This window comes from Schistocerca nitens, chromosome 10, assembly GCF_023898315.1.
Source record: "Schistocerca nitens isolate TAMUIC-IGC-003100 chromosome 10, iqSchNite1.1, whole genome shotgun sequence".
In the NCBI taxonomy this organism is placed as follows: Eukaryota; Metazoa; Arthropoda; class Insecta; order Orthoptera; family Acrididae; genus Schistocerca; species Schistocerca nitens.
The window spans coordinates 4,366,923-4,382,077 of record NC_064623.1 but is presented as its reverse complement, the minus strand read 5'-3'; the positions used below and the strand labels follow the sequence as shown (position 1 = coordinate 4,382,077).

Genomic DNA, 15,155 nt, shown 5'->3' with positions numbered 1-15,155 from the left:
AATTGATCGTCCAGTCATTCCGACAAACTTTTCCGCATGTGCATGGTATACGGTATATTCCCGACATTGAGAGTGGGTCTCTTTTCTCCTTCGCCGATCTAAGACACTCTTTGATCTTCCTTGTCGGTTTGAAAATCGTCTTTACGCCGTGTTTGCGCAATATATGGCCGATTCTGTCCGTCACTCTGGGAATGTATGGCAGAAAGGCCGTACCCGACATTTCTTTTTCTGGTTCCTTACTTCGCCGAGTGTTTGGCTCTGTTACACTTCTAACGTAATTTGTGGAGTACCCATTGCTCCTCAGAACAGTTTCCAGGTGTTGCATTTCTCGTTTGAGGTGTTGCGTCTCACAAATTCAAATGGTTCAAATGGCTCTGAGCACTATGGGACTTAACATCTATGGTCATCAGTCCCCTAGAACTTAGAACTACTTAAACTTAACTAACCTAAGGGCAGCACACAACACCCAGCCATCACGAGGCAGAGAAAATCCCTGACCCCGCCGGGAATCGAACCCGGGAACCCGGGCGTGGGAAGCGAGAACGCTACCGCACGACCACGAGATGCGGGCTTGCGTCTCACATATTCGTCCTGCTCTCGTTACGAGCGTACTAATCATGCCTCTTTTCTGGCTCGGGTGGTGGTTTGACAGTTTGTACAGGTATCGGTCCGTGTGTGTCGGTTTCCGATGTACGCTGTGTCCCAGGTTTTCGCCGTCCCTTGTGACCAGCACATCTAGAAATGGCAGTTTCTTGTCCTTTTCTACTTCCATGGTAAATGTTATGTTGGCATGGAGGCTGTTCAAGTGTCTCAGGAATTCACCAAGCTGTTCTTCACCATGGCCCCACACCACGAAAGTATCATCGACGTACCTGTACCACACCTTAGGTTTGCAAGTCGCCGAGTCCAGTGCCTGTGCTTCGAATTGTTCCATGAAGAAGTTGGCCACCACTGGACTGAGAGGACTACCCATGGCGACACCTTCCAGCTGTTCGTAGAAATCGCCATTCCACGTGAAATAGCTCGTGGTGAGACATGCATGGAAGAACTTTTTGATGTCTTGCGGGAACATGGAGCAGATGTGCTCCAGAGCGTCACTGAGTGGCACTTTCGTAAATAACGAAACAACATCAAAACTGACCAGGATGTCGTTTGGCGCAAGTTTCAGTTTCTTCAGCTTCTCAATGAAATGTCCTGAGTCCTTAATGTATGTCGGTCTTCCCCACGTGTGGTTGGAGCAGAGAGGCCAAGTGTTTCGCCAGTTTATACGTTGGTGAGCCAGGAGCGCTAACGATCGGTCCCAGTGGAACGTTGTTCTTATGGATCTTGGGTAATCCGTACAGCCGAGGCGGTAGGGCTTCTGTGTTGCGCAGGTTTCTCTGTATGTCAGCCGGCAGAGAAGACGCCTTGATTAATCGATTCGTATTCCGAGTGATACGCTGCGTCGGATCTGCGCTTAGTTTTCGGTACGTCGTCGGATCTAATAGGTCTCGGATCTTTTGCTCATAATCTTCGGTCTTCATTACGACGGTCGCATTCCCCTTATCGGCAGGCAGTACCAATACACTCTTGTCGGCGTTGAGATTCTTAATGGCTTGTACCTCTTCTTTCTTCAGGTTGCAAGCTGGTGGTTTTGCTCGGCGCAGTATCCTGGCTGTTTCAGTGCGTATTTCCTCTGCCCTTTCACAAGGAAGGGTCCGAATGGCTGCTTCGGTGTTGGCAATGATGTCCTCCATAGGTATAGTTCTCGGGATGATAGCGAAATTCCCTCCTTTTTGAAGAACAGACACTTCCTCTTCGGTCAATTGTCGTTCGGTGAGGCATTTCCACTTCCAACAAAACCGAATTGAATTTAAAATAATACGATGCTGTATGACATAAGTGTGACCTGTTGGGCATTGGCAAGCGAAGTGTAACAACGTAATAAAGGCAATGCTTTTTCGATTTCCTGCCACTTTAAATTTATAACTAAAATTTTACTTACACAGAAAGGGCATGTGCTTAGCAAGTCTGAACAAACCAAGGGCCTAGGTGTTAAGATAGACGGTAAGTTGTCGTGCAAAGTTCGTGTTTAGGATCTTGAGCAAAACCTAATGCTGCTGTGTGTTTTAGAACAGTACCTACAGTAAGTAGTAGTCCAACGCGAAAGGGAGTATACTTTGCATATTAAAAACCATTCAAAAGCCAAGGTCGCATTAAATATGTCTTTGTTTAAGACAACCAATTTGAACAGTCTATGCTGTCGTCTTCATGTCTTAAACATGTTTTGATGTAAAACATGTTCATTTTACGGGTAAGCTCATGCACAAGATATCAAGTGGATAAAACTCAGCACATCATAAAAGTTTGTCATAATGTGCTGAGTTTTGTCCACTTGACATCTCACGCGTGAACATGTTTCACATCAAAAGGTGTTTAAGAGCTGAAGACGACAGCAAAGACCGTTGAAACCGGTTGTCTTAAATAAAGAAGTATTTTATGCGAGTTTGGATTTTCAGTGGTTTTTAACAAATAAAACAGATCGTCTATCAGTACTCTCAAAATCAGAAAATTCAATACAGTTTGCATATTTGCATTTAATTATGACAAACGACATTATACTGCGGAAACTCTTCCCGTTGACAAACGGTAGTTTTGGTTCACTACCGAACACTTCAAGCAATGTGCGGTGTAAGTTTGCGAGCATCTTGTCTACCCCTGTTCAGGAGTCTTCAAAATGGTTCAAATGGCACTGAGCACTATGGGACTTAACATCTATGGTCATCAGTCCCCTAGAACTTAGAACTACTTAAACCTAACTAACCGAAGGACAGCACACAACACCCAGTCATCACGAGGCAGAGAATTCAGGAGTCTGGGAGCTCTGACACTCGCCTCGCAATACACATTTTCTTTAATATAGTTTGATGTGAACTATAGTAGTATGAGTTCTGGTAGCACTTGCATTATTGTCAGATATCCGCTTTCCTCCCCCTATGACACCATCGATGATATCACACATCGTTGCCAAATTCCCCCCGCCTTCTCTGACATATGCCATTTCCCCTATGTGTGAAATAGCAGTAAATTAAAAAATGGTGGAAACATCAAAGCAGCCAAATTATGATAATGCGTTTTCCCCCATTCCTATGACGTCACTGTGTTGGGCTAAGTATAAATGAGCATGAAATTAAAGATGGTGCATTGTTCTCTTGGTGTGAAATTCTAGGACGGGCTGTATGATGTCAGAGATGGCGATTCTAGGTGACTGATCTTGGATACTACACAGCAATAGAGGCGCTGGCCGCTCACCCTCTGGGCTGGAGCGCGTGGCTCGCCTTTCTGGAGACCGGACAGCATCACGCATTCCATAAACACTAACTGTCTGGAATAGAGCTCGTGTCGTTGGTCCACGAGACACAGGTGGCGGTAGATACAGTGTCCATGAGTTCCGAGATGTCACCACATGAGCAAAATACGGAATATCACACGACATTTGTAACTGACTTTAAGAGTTGCTAGCAAACAGCGTGTTGTTCTTAACGGTGAGGGACCTCGCTCTGTTCGTTCACTAACCTGGATGGCGTTAGTTACAGCTGTCTATGTCGATACTGTGTACCATATAGTTCTGCACTGTCATCATACTAATAGAATACAGAACATCAAACTAGATCTACGATTAGGTTGGAGAGTTAGAAACAAATGGCGTGTGGTTCCTCACACAGAGGGAAGTAGTTTTATACATTCCTTTAGTGAGTATGAACATAGCTTCCGGCATCAGTGCCGTCTGGTGAAGCGTTGGCCCCTGTCTCAGTGCTCTGTCTGGAGGTTCGTCGACATCGTAAGCTACTGTGCAGTCTCAAAAGTAAGGCCTCTGTGTAAGCGCCTGCTAAGTGACGTCATCTGTTGGAATGTACTGCGTGCCCCAACACGTCTGAGGGAACTGTCGTCGGTGGACCAGCTTGCCTCAGGAGGGGATGAGACACACAGGCCGCAAGGGTTGAAGTGTGATACTGATAAGTGGTCTCATATAGTCAAGTTCTTTGTAAATTTGACGCGGTTTTGTAACCTCTGAAATAAAACCACATAACCTCTCAACCTGTGGATCATTTCGGATCCTCGTCGCCTTCTGGGAGATTGTCATTCTTTGTCAGGTAGTGTATCTGACATGCATCAACAGTAATTTCACCCATATCGAGGCTGTAAAGCTCTAGACCAATGAACGTTTGTGGCCTACCCATCACTATGTGAGCACGCTGCCACTAACGAGTCTCTAGAGCGTTGTGACGTTGCACTGTGTTTTTACATACCCATGTTCTGTCAGATAATTACCCTATATCCACATACAGCTGTATAGCATTTGCTGGCAGATGAACCATACTAAATTCGGACGCGTCGGTATGATGCCGAACGTGTCCATTAGTTCGAAAAGCTTAGCACTGTTGCAGAGAATAATATACCAACATGTTGACAGTTTACACTATTAACCCACCTTTTTTCTTACATACTCTTTTCATACTCCACTGAATATATATACAAACCAATTGTTCAGAAGTATCTGTATATGGACTTAAATGTGGGGTGCGTCCGCCCTTCAAATGTGTGTGTGAATTCCTAAGGGACGAAACTGCTGAGGACATCGTCCCTAGACTTTCACACTACTTAAACTAACTTATGCGAACAACAACACACACCCATGCCCGAGGGAGGTCTGGAACCTCCGACGGGAGGGGCCGCGCAATCCGTGACATGGCGCCTCAAACCGCTCGGTCACTCTGCGTGGCTCCGCCCTTCACATTTTTGCTGGCTTCAACTGTATTCAAGACACTTTTAATGAAATATCTGAATGTCTGTGGAGAAGTTTCAGGTCATTCTTCCTCAGGAGTCGAGACCAGAGAAGGTGGTGGTGTTGAAATGCTGACGTCAGAGTCACTGTCGATTTTCTAACTCTTGCCAAAGTGTTCCGTTGGGTTGATGTCGGGACTCCAGGCAGAGAACAGTCCATTTCACGAACGTTATTGTGCCGCTTTATGAACGGAAGCATTGTCATGCTGATACAACCGTTGTATCCCAATTGTTCCTGTACTGCACGTATTGCACGACAGAGAAACACGTGTTCATATCCTTCCGTGTTTAGTGTTCTCTTAAGTATGGTGAGGGACCATTTCCTAAGCACGAGAGACATGCCCATACTTCACTGCCGACAGGAGCTCACACTTTCCAGGCATTTTCGCCCAACTCAAACCCTCCCATTGGATCGCCACAGCGTATACAGCGTGGATCGCCTCTCCCAACACTCGTTTCCAGCCATCCACTGCCCGGCGGCGTCGCTCACCACTGACTACAGAGATCTGTGACTGCCCTCTGTAACTTCCTACGCACAGTCACCGTGCTAGTGGACTGCTGATTTCAAGCGAATTCTTCCAGCGCTCGGCGGTCCCTTTCTGCCAGTACATGTGCTCTGCCTGGTCTCGGTTCAGCTGCGGCCGTTTCTTCGCCCTTCCATTTGACAACAGTCGACTTTGGCAGCTTTAGAAGGGTTGAAATGTCTTTGATGGATTTGTGACTCAGGTGACATACAGTGACTGGTCCACGGTCGAAGATTTCTGACGACCGCCCCTTTTCTGCTGTTACTGACTGTTTCTCTATTTACAACACACTGACACTCTACGTCTCGTTTCACACTGGCAGGTCCACCTCCCGTGACATCTAGTGGCCAATTCCGCATTACGTAGGGCTATTCGGACGCTTTTGAGCAGATACTGTGTATATTCATATTCGCAGGCAGATAGCAGTATTATATATTCACAAATACTTCTACGCAGCTAAAGGAGTTGTGAAGGAGATTCAGTAAACCCAGTGTTGCCAACTATCTACAGAACTGTGCGTAGGACGTTCTGCAGCGTGCACTGCACTACGCCTCAATGCAACGCTTTCTTTCTCCGTGGCGTGTTGTCCCAGTATATGATGCCCTTAGATACTCAATGAAAACAGGAAACGTAAGTGAACTTGTAAGAAGAGAAGTACGGCAGTTAAAAATAGGTAAAGATGATAAAACCACTTTTTGAGCTCAGAGATTTTTTTATGTAGCCATTCCGCTCTTTGGGAGTCCCTGTCCTAACGCAGTCTACTTGTTAAACGAAACGGTCTCAATCAACAACTGCTTGACTGCCTTCACACATACATACACGACTACAATTCCTTCGACACAATCGCCGTGTCATTTTTTCAGCTATCATTGAAAATTTCTAAGTATTGTACAAGCTGCTAATGGATTTTACAGACTGAATTGCATGAGACAAGACCTATTTTCTTAATTATCTTGCTTACCTTAAGGACGTCGGTCTTTCTTTTCAGACGCTGGTATTCTCTGTGTGGCACCTGGAAAAGAAAGAAAGTAAGAAACTTTGAATGAGGTGAGATTTATAGCGTGAACGATTATGCGAATGCCAAGAACTGCAAAGACGGCAACATGGAGAAAATCACGATACGGCACAAGACCATTGGCAATTAATAGTGTGAAGTAGCTCAGTTCGTAGGCATAGCAGAAGAAAACGTACAGTACAGAGTTACCCGCGAGGAATATTTATACAAGGTGAATTGCTGTAGTTGTTACATGCTGATTGAAACAAATGTGCAATGAATTTCCCAGTCCGTTTTGAACTGTCCGATTGATTTTGTGCGCCGTTGATTTACTGTGGGTGTGATGTGAGTGCAGCACATCAGGCCGGAGATGAAACCACAAGCAAGGCAAAGCGTGGAAGGAGCAAAGTCTTGGCGATTTCATCTGCTGGAAAAGTTATGGTCTGTGCTTTCTGGGTGGCAGTGAAGACTCGTCTGGACGAACTAGACGGAAAAAAGGCCGAAGAGAGGACTGGATTGCAAAGGAAAGCAAAATTTTTTTTTCAGCACAACGTGCCACCACAAAGTTGCTATTTGCAGTGGGGAAAACGTATGGATCTGACGTACCAATTGAAAACATGCGCGGAAAAACGGGATAACCCTGAAACGTAAAAGCATAGAGATAACTGTTGCCATGTGTTGCTCGGTACGGCGACTATCAAAACTTACATCGGTCTCATTCCTAAATATCCTAATGTGGTATTTAGGGGTGAGAACAATGTCAATTTTGATAGTTCCCGTACACAGAAACAGATGGCAAAACTTATCTCTGAGCTTTTACGTTTGAGGGTTAGCCCGTTTTCCCGCTCATGTCTTCGATTATTGGCCCAACCAACGTTTGCACTACGTTTCTAGTCCCCCGATTTACGCTTATTGCTACATCTACAGAAATTACTGGCTGCGAAACATTTTGATTCCAATATAATGGACCCACGGGCGATTATTTTAGACAAAAAGCGCGCACCGGGAACGGAGTTCGGTCACAGGAAAAGCTTTACACTGTGCATTCAGCTAAAAGCGGACTGTGTGGAAAAATAAGCGCGTTCTCATGTATGAGGCCGACAACTTGATTGTATACATTTATAAAATCTGTATGTACGTTCCATATCCCCAACGAAACGACTGGATCGATTTCAACCAAACTTGGTAAGTTTATCTATTACTGTCTGGAAATAACTACTGTAAGAAAAAGAACCACTGTAAGGATAAGAACCCCGTTCCTTCCACAGGGGCTGGGGTGGCAGTGAGAAGGGAGTCACATATAAGCATAGCTGAGGAATGTCTCGAGCAATTTCAACCAAATTTTATACATGTATGACTCATTATCTGTGCAAAAAATACTGTGGGCGCAATACAGCCGTGCCATCCCTAGGGATGGGGTGTGAACGAGGAGCCGTAATACGTCAAAATATTCCATAACGACCGACATTACTATCGAACCCCTAGTTTCCAGGCTCGGTAGGCTCTTTTGCGACAGTGCCGATGGCAGGCAAAGAAAGCGACATAAAAGCATACATTCGTAATGGCTGAAGGAGTCTCAACAGAGCTTGGCGCATCAACACTCGCTGCCTGGAAAAAATTAGTGTTACACTAAGACACCCCTCACACCGTTGTGGCTGAGGTAAGGATGACGTAAAAGTATAACTAAGCGACGCGTTGGGCAATGACATATGCGCAGATGCGGAAGCCATGATGCGGTTTGCCGCATCCTTACTGTAAATGTTGTGACCTGCAACTATCTTACTTATACCATTTCTTTGGGTCTGAACCTATTTTACATCGCCACAAAAAAGGAATAAAGCACACAAAATCTCACATACATACGATATAAGACACAAAGTTCCTGAAGATGGATTTACAGGATCCGAAATGTCGCAGTAATAATTTAAATAACTGTACTTGAGAAATCCTCTGCATACAGTTTAAATGAATGTAAGTGTGTGTGTGTGTGTGTGTGTGTGTGTGTGTGTGTGTGTGTGTGTGTGTGCGAGTGTTTTCCAGCATGATTCTTTAATGCTTAGAGGAATTTCAACTTGTACGTACATGACTTGATGATTCCAAAAAAAAATGTAAAATTAAGATTGCAACACACATTTAGAATATTATTCTTTATAACAGTGGGATAGCAGTGTATGTTCGAGTGCAGGTGAATGCCGGTGACGCATCACTTCCGATGATATGAGGATAACAAACGATGTTCAAAAACAGCTAGCGATCTTATCTCTGGTTCACTGATCCAAGTGACAATGATATCAGGCTACCTATCGACTGTCAGTTTACCCAGTCGAACCTTCCTCCTAGGAAACCACTGTAAATTACTCAAGGTCACCCAGGGGAGCACCCCACGAACCTTAGGCAATTGTGCGAATTATATCTCACCCGCCGCGCGGGATTAGCCGAGCGGTCTTAGGCACTGCAGTCATGGACGGTGCGGCTGATCCCGGCGGAGGTTCGAGTCCTCCCTCGGGCATGTGTGTGCGTGTTTGTCCTTAGGATAATTTAGGTTAAGTAGTGTGTAAGCTTAGTGACTGATGACCTTAGCCGTTAAGTCCCATAAGATTTCACACGTCTGAACATATTTCAGCCAATGGAAGCACAATAAAATGGAGGAAACCCAATAGACGAACCAGATTCCAACTTCGCCTCCCTCTCCTCATCATTCTTTATAACTTGCTCAACTGTACTGACCATCATCGAGGAGAGGTTCAGGTTTATTATAAACAATAATTTTATAGTGAAATGTTTTGGAAATAATAACAATTATATGACAAATTAATTTTATGGTTTATTATTAACAACTTCTTTTCCGTAATATAATTTTTAGAAATTTTTTTGTTGCTTATTAAATTTTTTCTTCTTATGACGTACGTCGCAGGTATTTTTTTTTACAAACCTGTGGTTTTTCTTGTATACAATAATTCACAAAGGTAATTTTTTTATAATTTTTTTGTTGGTGTACACTAGACTGTTGCTAATCCAGCCATTTCTTGCGCATAGGGGTGCCAGATTGCCAGAAGAGAATCTTAAATTTAGTGTAAATACACTTCTGGAAATGGAAAAAAGAACACATTGACACCTGTGTGTCAGACCCACCATACTTGCTCCGGACACTGCGAGAGGGCTGTACAAGCAATGATCACACGCACGGCACAGCGGACACACCAGGAACCGCGGTGTTGGCCGTCGAATGGCGCTAGCTGCGCAGCATTTGTGCACCGCCGCCGTCAGTGTCAGCCAGTTTGCCGTGGCATACGGAGCTCCATCGCAGTCTTTAACACTGGTAGCATGCCGCGACAGCGTGGACGTGAACCGTATGTGCAGTTGACGGACTTTGAGCGAGGGCGTATAGTGGGCATGCGGGAGGCCGGGTGGACGTACCGCCGAATTGCTCAACACGTGGGGCGTGAGGTCTCCACAGTACATCGATGTTGTCGCCAGTGGTCGGCGGAAGGTGCACGTGCCCGTCGACCTGGGACCGGACCGCAGCGACGCACGGATGCACGCCAAGACCGTAGGATCCTACGCAGTGCCGTAGGGGACCGCACCGCCACTTCCCAGCAAATTAGGGACACTGTTGCTCTTGGGGTATCGGCGAGGACCATTCGCAACCGTCTCCATGAAGCTGGGCTACGGTCCCGCACACCGTTAGGCCGTCTTCCGCTCACGCCCCAACATCGTGCAGCCCGCCTCCAGTGGTGTCGCGACAGGCGTGAATGGAGGGACGAATGGAGACGTGTCGTCTTCAGCGATGAGAGTCGCTTCTGCCTTGGTGCCAATGATGGTCGTATGCGTGTTTGGCGCCGTGCAGGTGAGCGCCACAATCAGGACTGCATACGACCGAGGCACACAGGGCCAACACCCGGCATCATGGTGTGGGGAGCGATCTCCTACACTGGCCGTACACCACTGGTGATCGTCGAGGGGACAATGAATAGTGCACGGTACATCCAAACCGTCATCGAACCCATCGTTCTACCATTCCTAGACCGGCAAGGAAACTTGCTGTTCCAACAGGACAATGCACGTCCGCATGTATCCCGTGCCACCCAACGTGTTCTAGAAGGTGTAAGTCAACTACCCTGGCCAGCAAGATCTCCGGATCTGTCCCCCATTGAGCATGTTTGGGACTGGATGAAGCGTCGTCTCACGCGGTCTGCACGTCCAGCACGAACGCTGGTCCAACTGAGGCGCCAGGTGGAAATGGCATGGCAAGCCGTTCCACAGGACTACATCCAGCATCTCTACGATCGTCTCCATGGGAGAATAGCAGCCTGCATTGCTGCGAAAGGTGGATATACACTGTACTAGTGCCGACATTGTGCATGCTCTGTTGCCTGTGTCCATGTGCCTGTGGTTCTGTCAGTGTGATCATGTGATGTATCTGACCCCAGGAATGTGTCAATAAAGTTTCCCCTTCCTGGGACAATGAATTCACGGTGTTCTTATTTCAATTTCCAGGAGTGTACATAGGGAATATACTTTATTTCATCCAAATACACATTCAATTTCGTAGAAAACTTAGTCTTTGAATGTGCGCATCTGCAGTAATATCACTCACTATGAAACAAACACGTCCCAAGTGATTACACTTGATGGCAGTTTGCTTTGGCTTTATGAGCATTACATTGGTACTACGTGCATCTGATTGTTGCACAATGTCTGCAGTGTGAGATATCCTCATTTTCTGGCATCATATGTCCTCTTTTTCATCTTATTCACCGTAACTTAACTGTACGCTTTTCATTATCTCTTCGTCTGTTAAAGTTTGGTCGTAAATAGTTGCTCGTCCAACATTGTACTCAGTAGCAATGGCTTTCTCACAAAAACCTGAATTCACCTTACCTCTAATTTTGTGTTTCTGCTTGAGGTGTAGCAGAACGTGTTTCCTTTTACACTGAGGCGCTAAAGAAACTGGTACAGGCATGAGTATTCAAATACAGAGATATGTGAAGAGGCAGAATACGGCGCTGCGGTCGGCAACGGCTATATAAGACAGCAATTGTCTGGCGCAGTTGTTAGATCGGTTACTGCTGCTACAATGGCAGGTTATCGAGATTTATCTGAGTCTGACCATATGGGCGGCGCACGGGCGATAGGACACAGCATCTCTCAGGTAACGATGAAGTGGGGATTGTCCCGCGTGACCATTCCACGAGTGTACCACGAATATCAGGGATCAGGTAAAACATCAAATCTCCGACATCAGTGGGGCCGGAAAAGGATCCTGGAAGAACGGGACCGACGACGACTGAAGAGAATCGTTCAACGTGACAGAAGTGCAACCCTTCTACAAATTGCTGCAGATTTCAATGCTGGGCCGTCAACAAGTGTCAGAGTGCGAACCATTCAACGAAATATCATCGATAAGGGCTTTCGGAGCCGAAGGCCCACTCGTGTACCCTTGATGACTGCACGACACAAAGCTTTACGCCTCGCCTGGATCCGTCAACACCGAAATCGGACTTTTGGTGACTGGAAACATGTTGCCTGGTCGGTTTCAAATCGTATCAAGCGGATGGACGTGTACGGGTATGCTCCTGAAATCGTGGACCCTGGATGTCAGCAGGGGAGTGTTCAAGCTGGTGGACTCTGTAATGTTATAGGGGGCATGTGCAAATGGAGTGGTGTGGAACTCCTGATACGTCTTGACAGGGCTGTGACAGGTGATGGGTACGTAAGCATACTGTCTGCACACCTGCATCCATTCATGTCCACTGTGCATTCCGACGGACTTCACCAATTCCAGCAGGACAATGCGACACCCCACACATCCAGACTTGCTGCAGAGTGGCTCCAGGAACACTCTTCTGAGTATAAACACTTCAGCTGGCCACCAAACTCCCCAGACGTGAACATTACTATCTGAGATGTCTTGCAACGTAGTGTTCAGAAGAGGTCTCCACCCCCTTGTACTCTTATGGAGTTACGTACAGCCCTGCAGGTTTCCTGGTGTCAGTTCTCTCCAGCACTACTTCAGCCATTAGTCGAGGCCACGCCACGTCGTGTTGCGGCACTTCTGCTTGCTCGCGGGGGCCCTACACGATATTAGGCAGGTGTACCAGTTTCTGTGGCTCTTCAGCGTAGAAGCCGTGACACTGAACTGTAATGGCAGCCACAATTTCAAACATATATAGCACTGCTCAACACTATAATTAACTAGCAACATTTGTTACACACGGGAATTCGTTATTATATGCCTCAGTTCTGCATGAGCGGCCACAGGCTGGACGTGGGCCAGATTAAATAATTCAAAAGCCAAGATCGCTTAAATACTGTTTACGGGATAACCGGCTTCAACACACTAAAGGTGCCATCATCGGATCTCAATGTAGCTTAACCATTCGGATACAACGATACATGAGGCAGACCAGCTGATATAAAATCATTGTCACAAAAGTTAAGAAACAACTGCTCTCCTGGTCATTCTTTTCCATAAGACATGTAAAACCGAAGTCACAAGTAAAACTATTTAGTACATGACCGTTGCTCGACTGACAGCGGTCGGCATGTGACAGTGAAGCTCACCAGAGCCTTCGAGTAGGCACCTTTCGTAATCCACCGTCGTGAGAGCCTCTGAAGCAACATTAGCCTGCCTCTGGGTGGCATCTGCACCTGTGTGGTATGAATCTAAGCCCTACATACTCCACAATCTGCGAACCATTCGCCTCGTCTTTCCTCAGACTGAGAACATTTTTGCTTTGTGGTGTTACACTAAAAGGATTATCAGCCGCATATCAGATGTGTCGAATTCTTCGTCATTATACATAATTACTTCATATGAACCACACCCTTTCACCGAGTAGATGAAACTGCATGTATCCAAATAAAATAATTTGCTATCTGTGACGATTGAGTCATAGAGAAAGCGGAGGAGTTTGGAGAGGTCCCAAAGACACATTCTCACGTATACAGGCTTCGTGAACTACGGTGAAACCTTGAACATCTCCACAGTGAGTAGTCATTCATAGAAGGTTGCTGACTGCCTCGAAATTTCGCCTGGCGATGTTTGTTTTCCCTACTCATCCGCACTAACTTACATTTTACCACATTTACAGCTAGCTGCTATTTATCACATCAACTAGAAATTTTGTCTAAGTCGCGTTGTATCTTCCTAGAGTGACTTATCTTCGACATCTCACCGTACACCACAGCATCATCAGCGAACAACCGCAGATTGCTGCCCACCCTGTATGCCAGATCATTTATGTATTTAGAATATAGCAACGGTCCATCATGCTGCATTATATGTTTTTTACTTTACACTATTGTTTGCGGAATCCTTTATTTGTTTTGATATTGCCCCGCTCCAGAGAACATTGCCCTGCTCCAGAGAACTCCATTTAGTTTCTTAATTTCTCCTCTTGTATGCTGGGTCCTGTGTCCCATATCTGCTTCACAACTTCCCGAGGAATCAGTAGTTGATCATAAGTATTGAAACTACTTTACAACTTTAATAATTCCTTACGTTAGTACTATACCCCTTCTATCTGCTCCTATTACGAGATACTATTTTTCTAAGCCAGCCTCGTCCAAATATTTCCATTAAATTCTTTTATCATAGTCTCGATGTCCTCCTATTTTTCTGCCATCAATTCTAGTCCATCGGCAAATAATAATGACTCGATAATACTATGCACTTCCGCATGACCGATTCTGCCGTTCCAATATACACTGCACACACATTTTAAACAGGATCGGCGACATACTGCAGCCCTGTCTGTGGCCTTTCAATGTTTGGGTCGAGCCACTCAACTTTCTCCCTGCTTTTAACTGTGATCGCTGGTATATTTTGCGAATTAGGGATATTTACTGTGCTTGTACGAGCGGCGTTCGATAAGTGACATAACACATTTTTCTCTGAAAGCGGGTTTGTTTTCTTCAGGATACCAGTACAGCCTATTATTGCCCACTCTTTTGTGTACAAAATGCTTTTTTTTTTTTTCAATGCGACGGCCTCTGGCCACCTCACCGCACGCACGGTACCACAGTCTACTGGTCGACGTCCCGCTGCCTCAGTAGCCTCCCCGTCATCCACGCACTGCTTCCCGCGGAGTGCGTCCTTCAACGGACCAGACAGATTGAAGTAGGGAGGTGCGAAATCGGGGCCGCAGGGTGGATGAAGAAGAACGGTCCAACGAAATCCTGTGAGCTCCTCTCGGATGCGCAGAACTGTGCGAGGCCTTTCGTTGTCATTGATAAGTTCGTTTATATTTTTATGGCGATGAACACACCTAACTAGTTTCTTCAGTTTGGTGAGGGTAGCACAATACACTCCAGAGTCCATCGCTGCACCGTGAGTACGGCCGTCACACAGAGAGTCCCAGAGGATGGTCGTCACGACGTCACCGGCTGAGGTCGCGGCACGGAACTTAGAGAGGTGGTGTGGCGCACTCAGTGGATGGCCCTTTTGTTTCCGGTTCCAAGTAATCCATGTTTCGTCGCCCGTGACGATGTTCGACAAAAAAATTTTCACCATCGGCCTCGTAACGCGCAAGCAATTCCGCACAGACGGTCCTTCGTTGTTCTTTATGGTCCTAGTTAGGCTGCGAGGAACCCAACGGGCATACACGTTTGAGCGTCCTGTAACAGATCAGCCGCCCCTTATGTGTTGAGAAGAATGTGTGTTTGCCTCACGCAGGTCGCAGTAGGCACTATCGATAGTCGAGCGCCCAGTGCTAGCCGAGCAGCGCGTATTTCGGCAGGACGGCCGACCGCGTTTACAATTGTTTAACGGCTGTGTATATCACCCAGCGCCGTGGGCCTGACCTCTAGCA

The 15,155-nt window shown here is 46.2% G+C and overlaps 1 protein-coding gene across 1 annotated transcript in view; it reads right to left on the bottom strand.

Annotated features, from left to right (window-relative positions):
- The window catches only part of LOC126210108 (uncharacterized), a 453,742-nt gene that overhangs the window by 73,350 nt on the left and 365,237 nt on the right, over positions 1-15,155 (bottom strand). Inside the window, exon 6 of the mRNA XM_049939246.1 lies at positions 6,310-6,360. Coding sequence (XP_049795203.1) covers positions 6,310-6,360 — 51 coding nt within the window. The remainder of the gene's footprint in view (positions 1-6,309; positions 6,361-15,155) is intronic.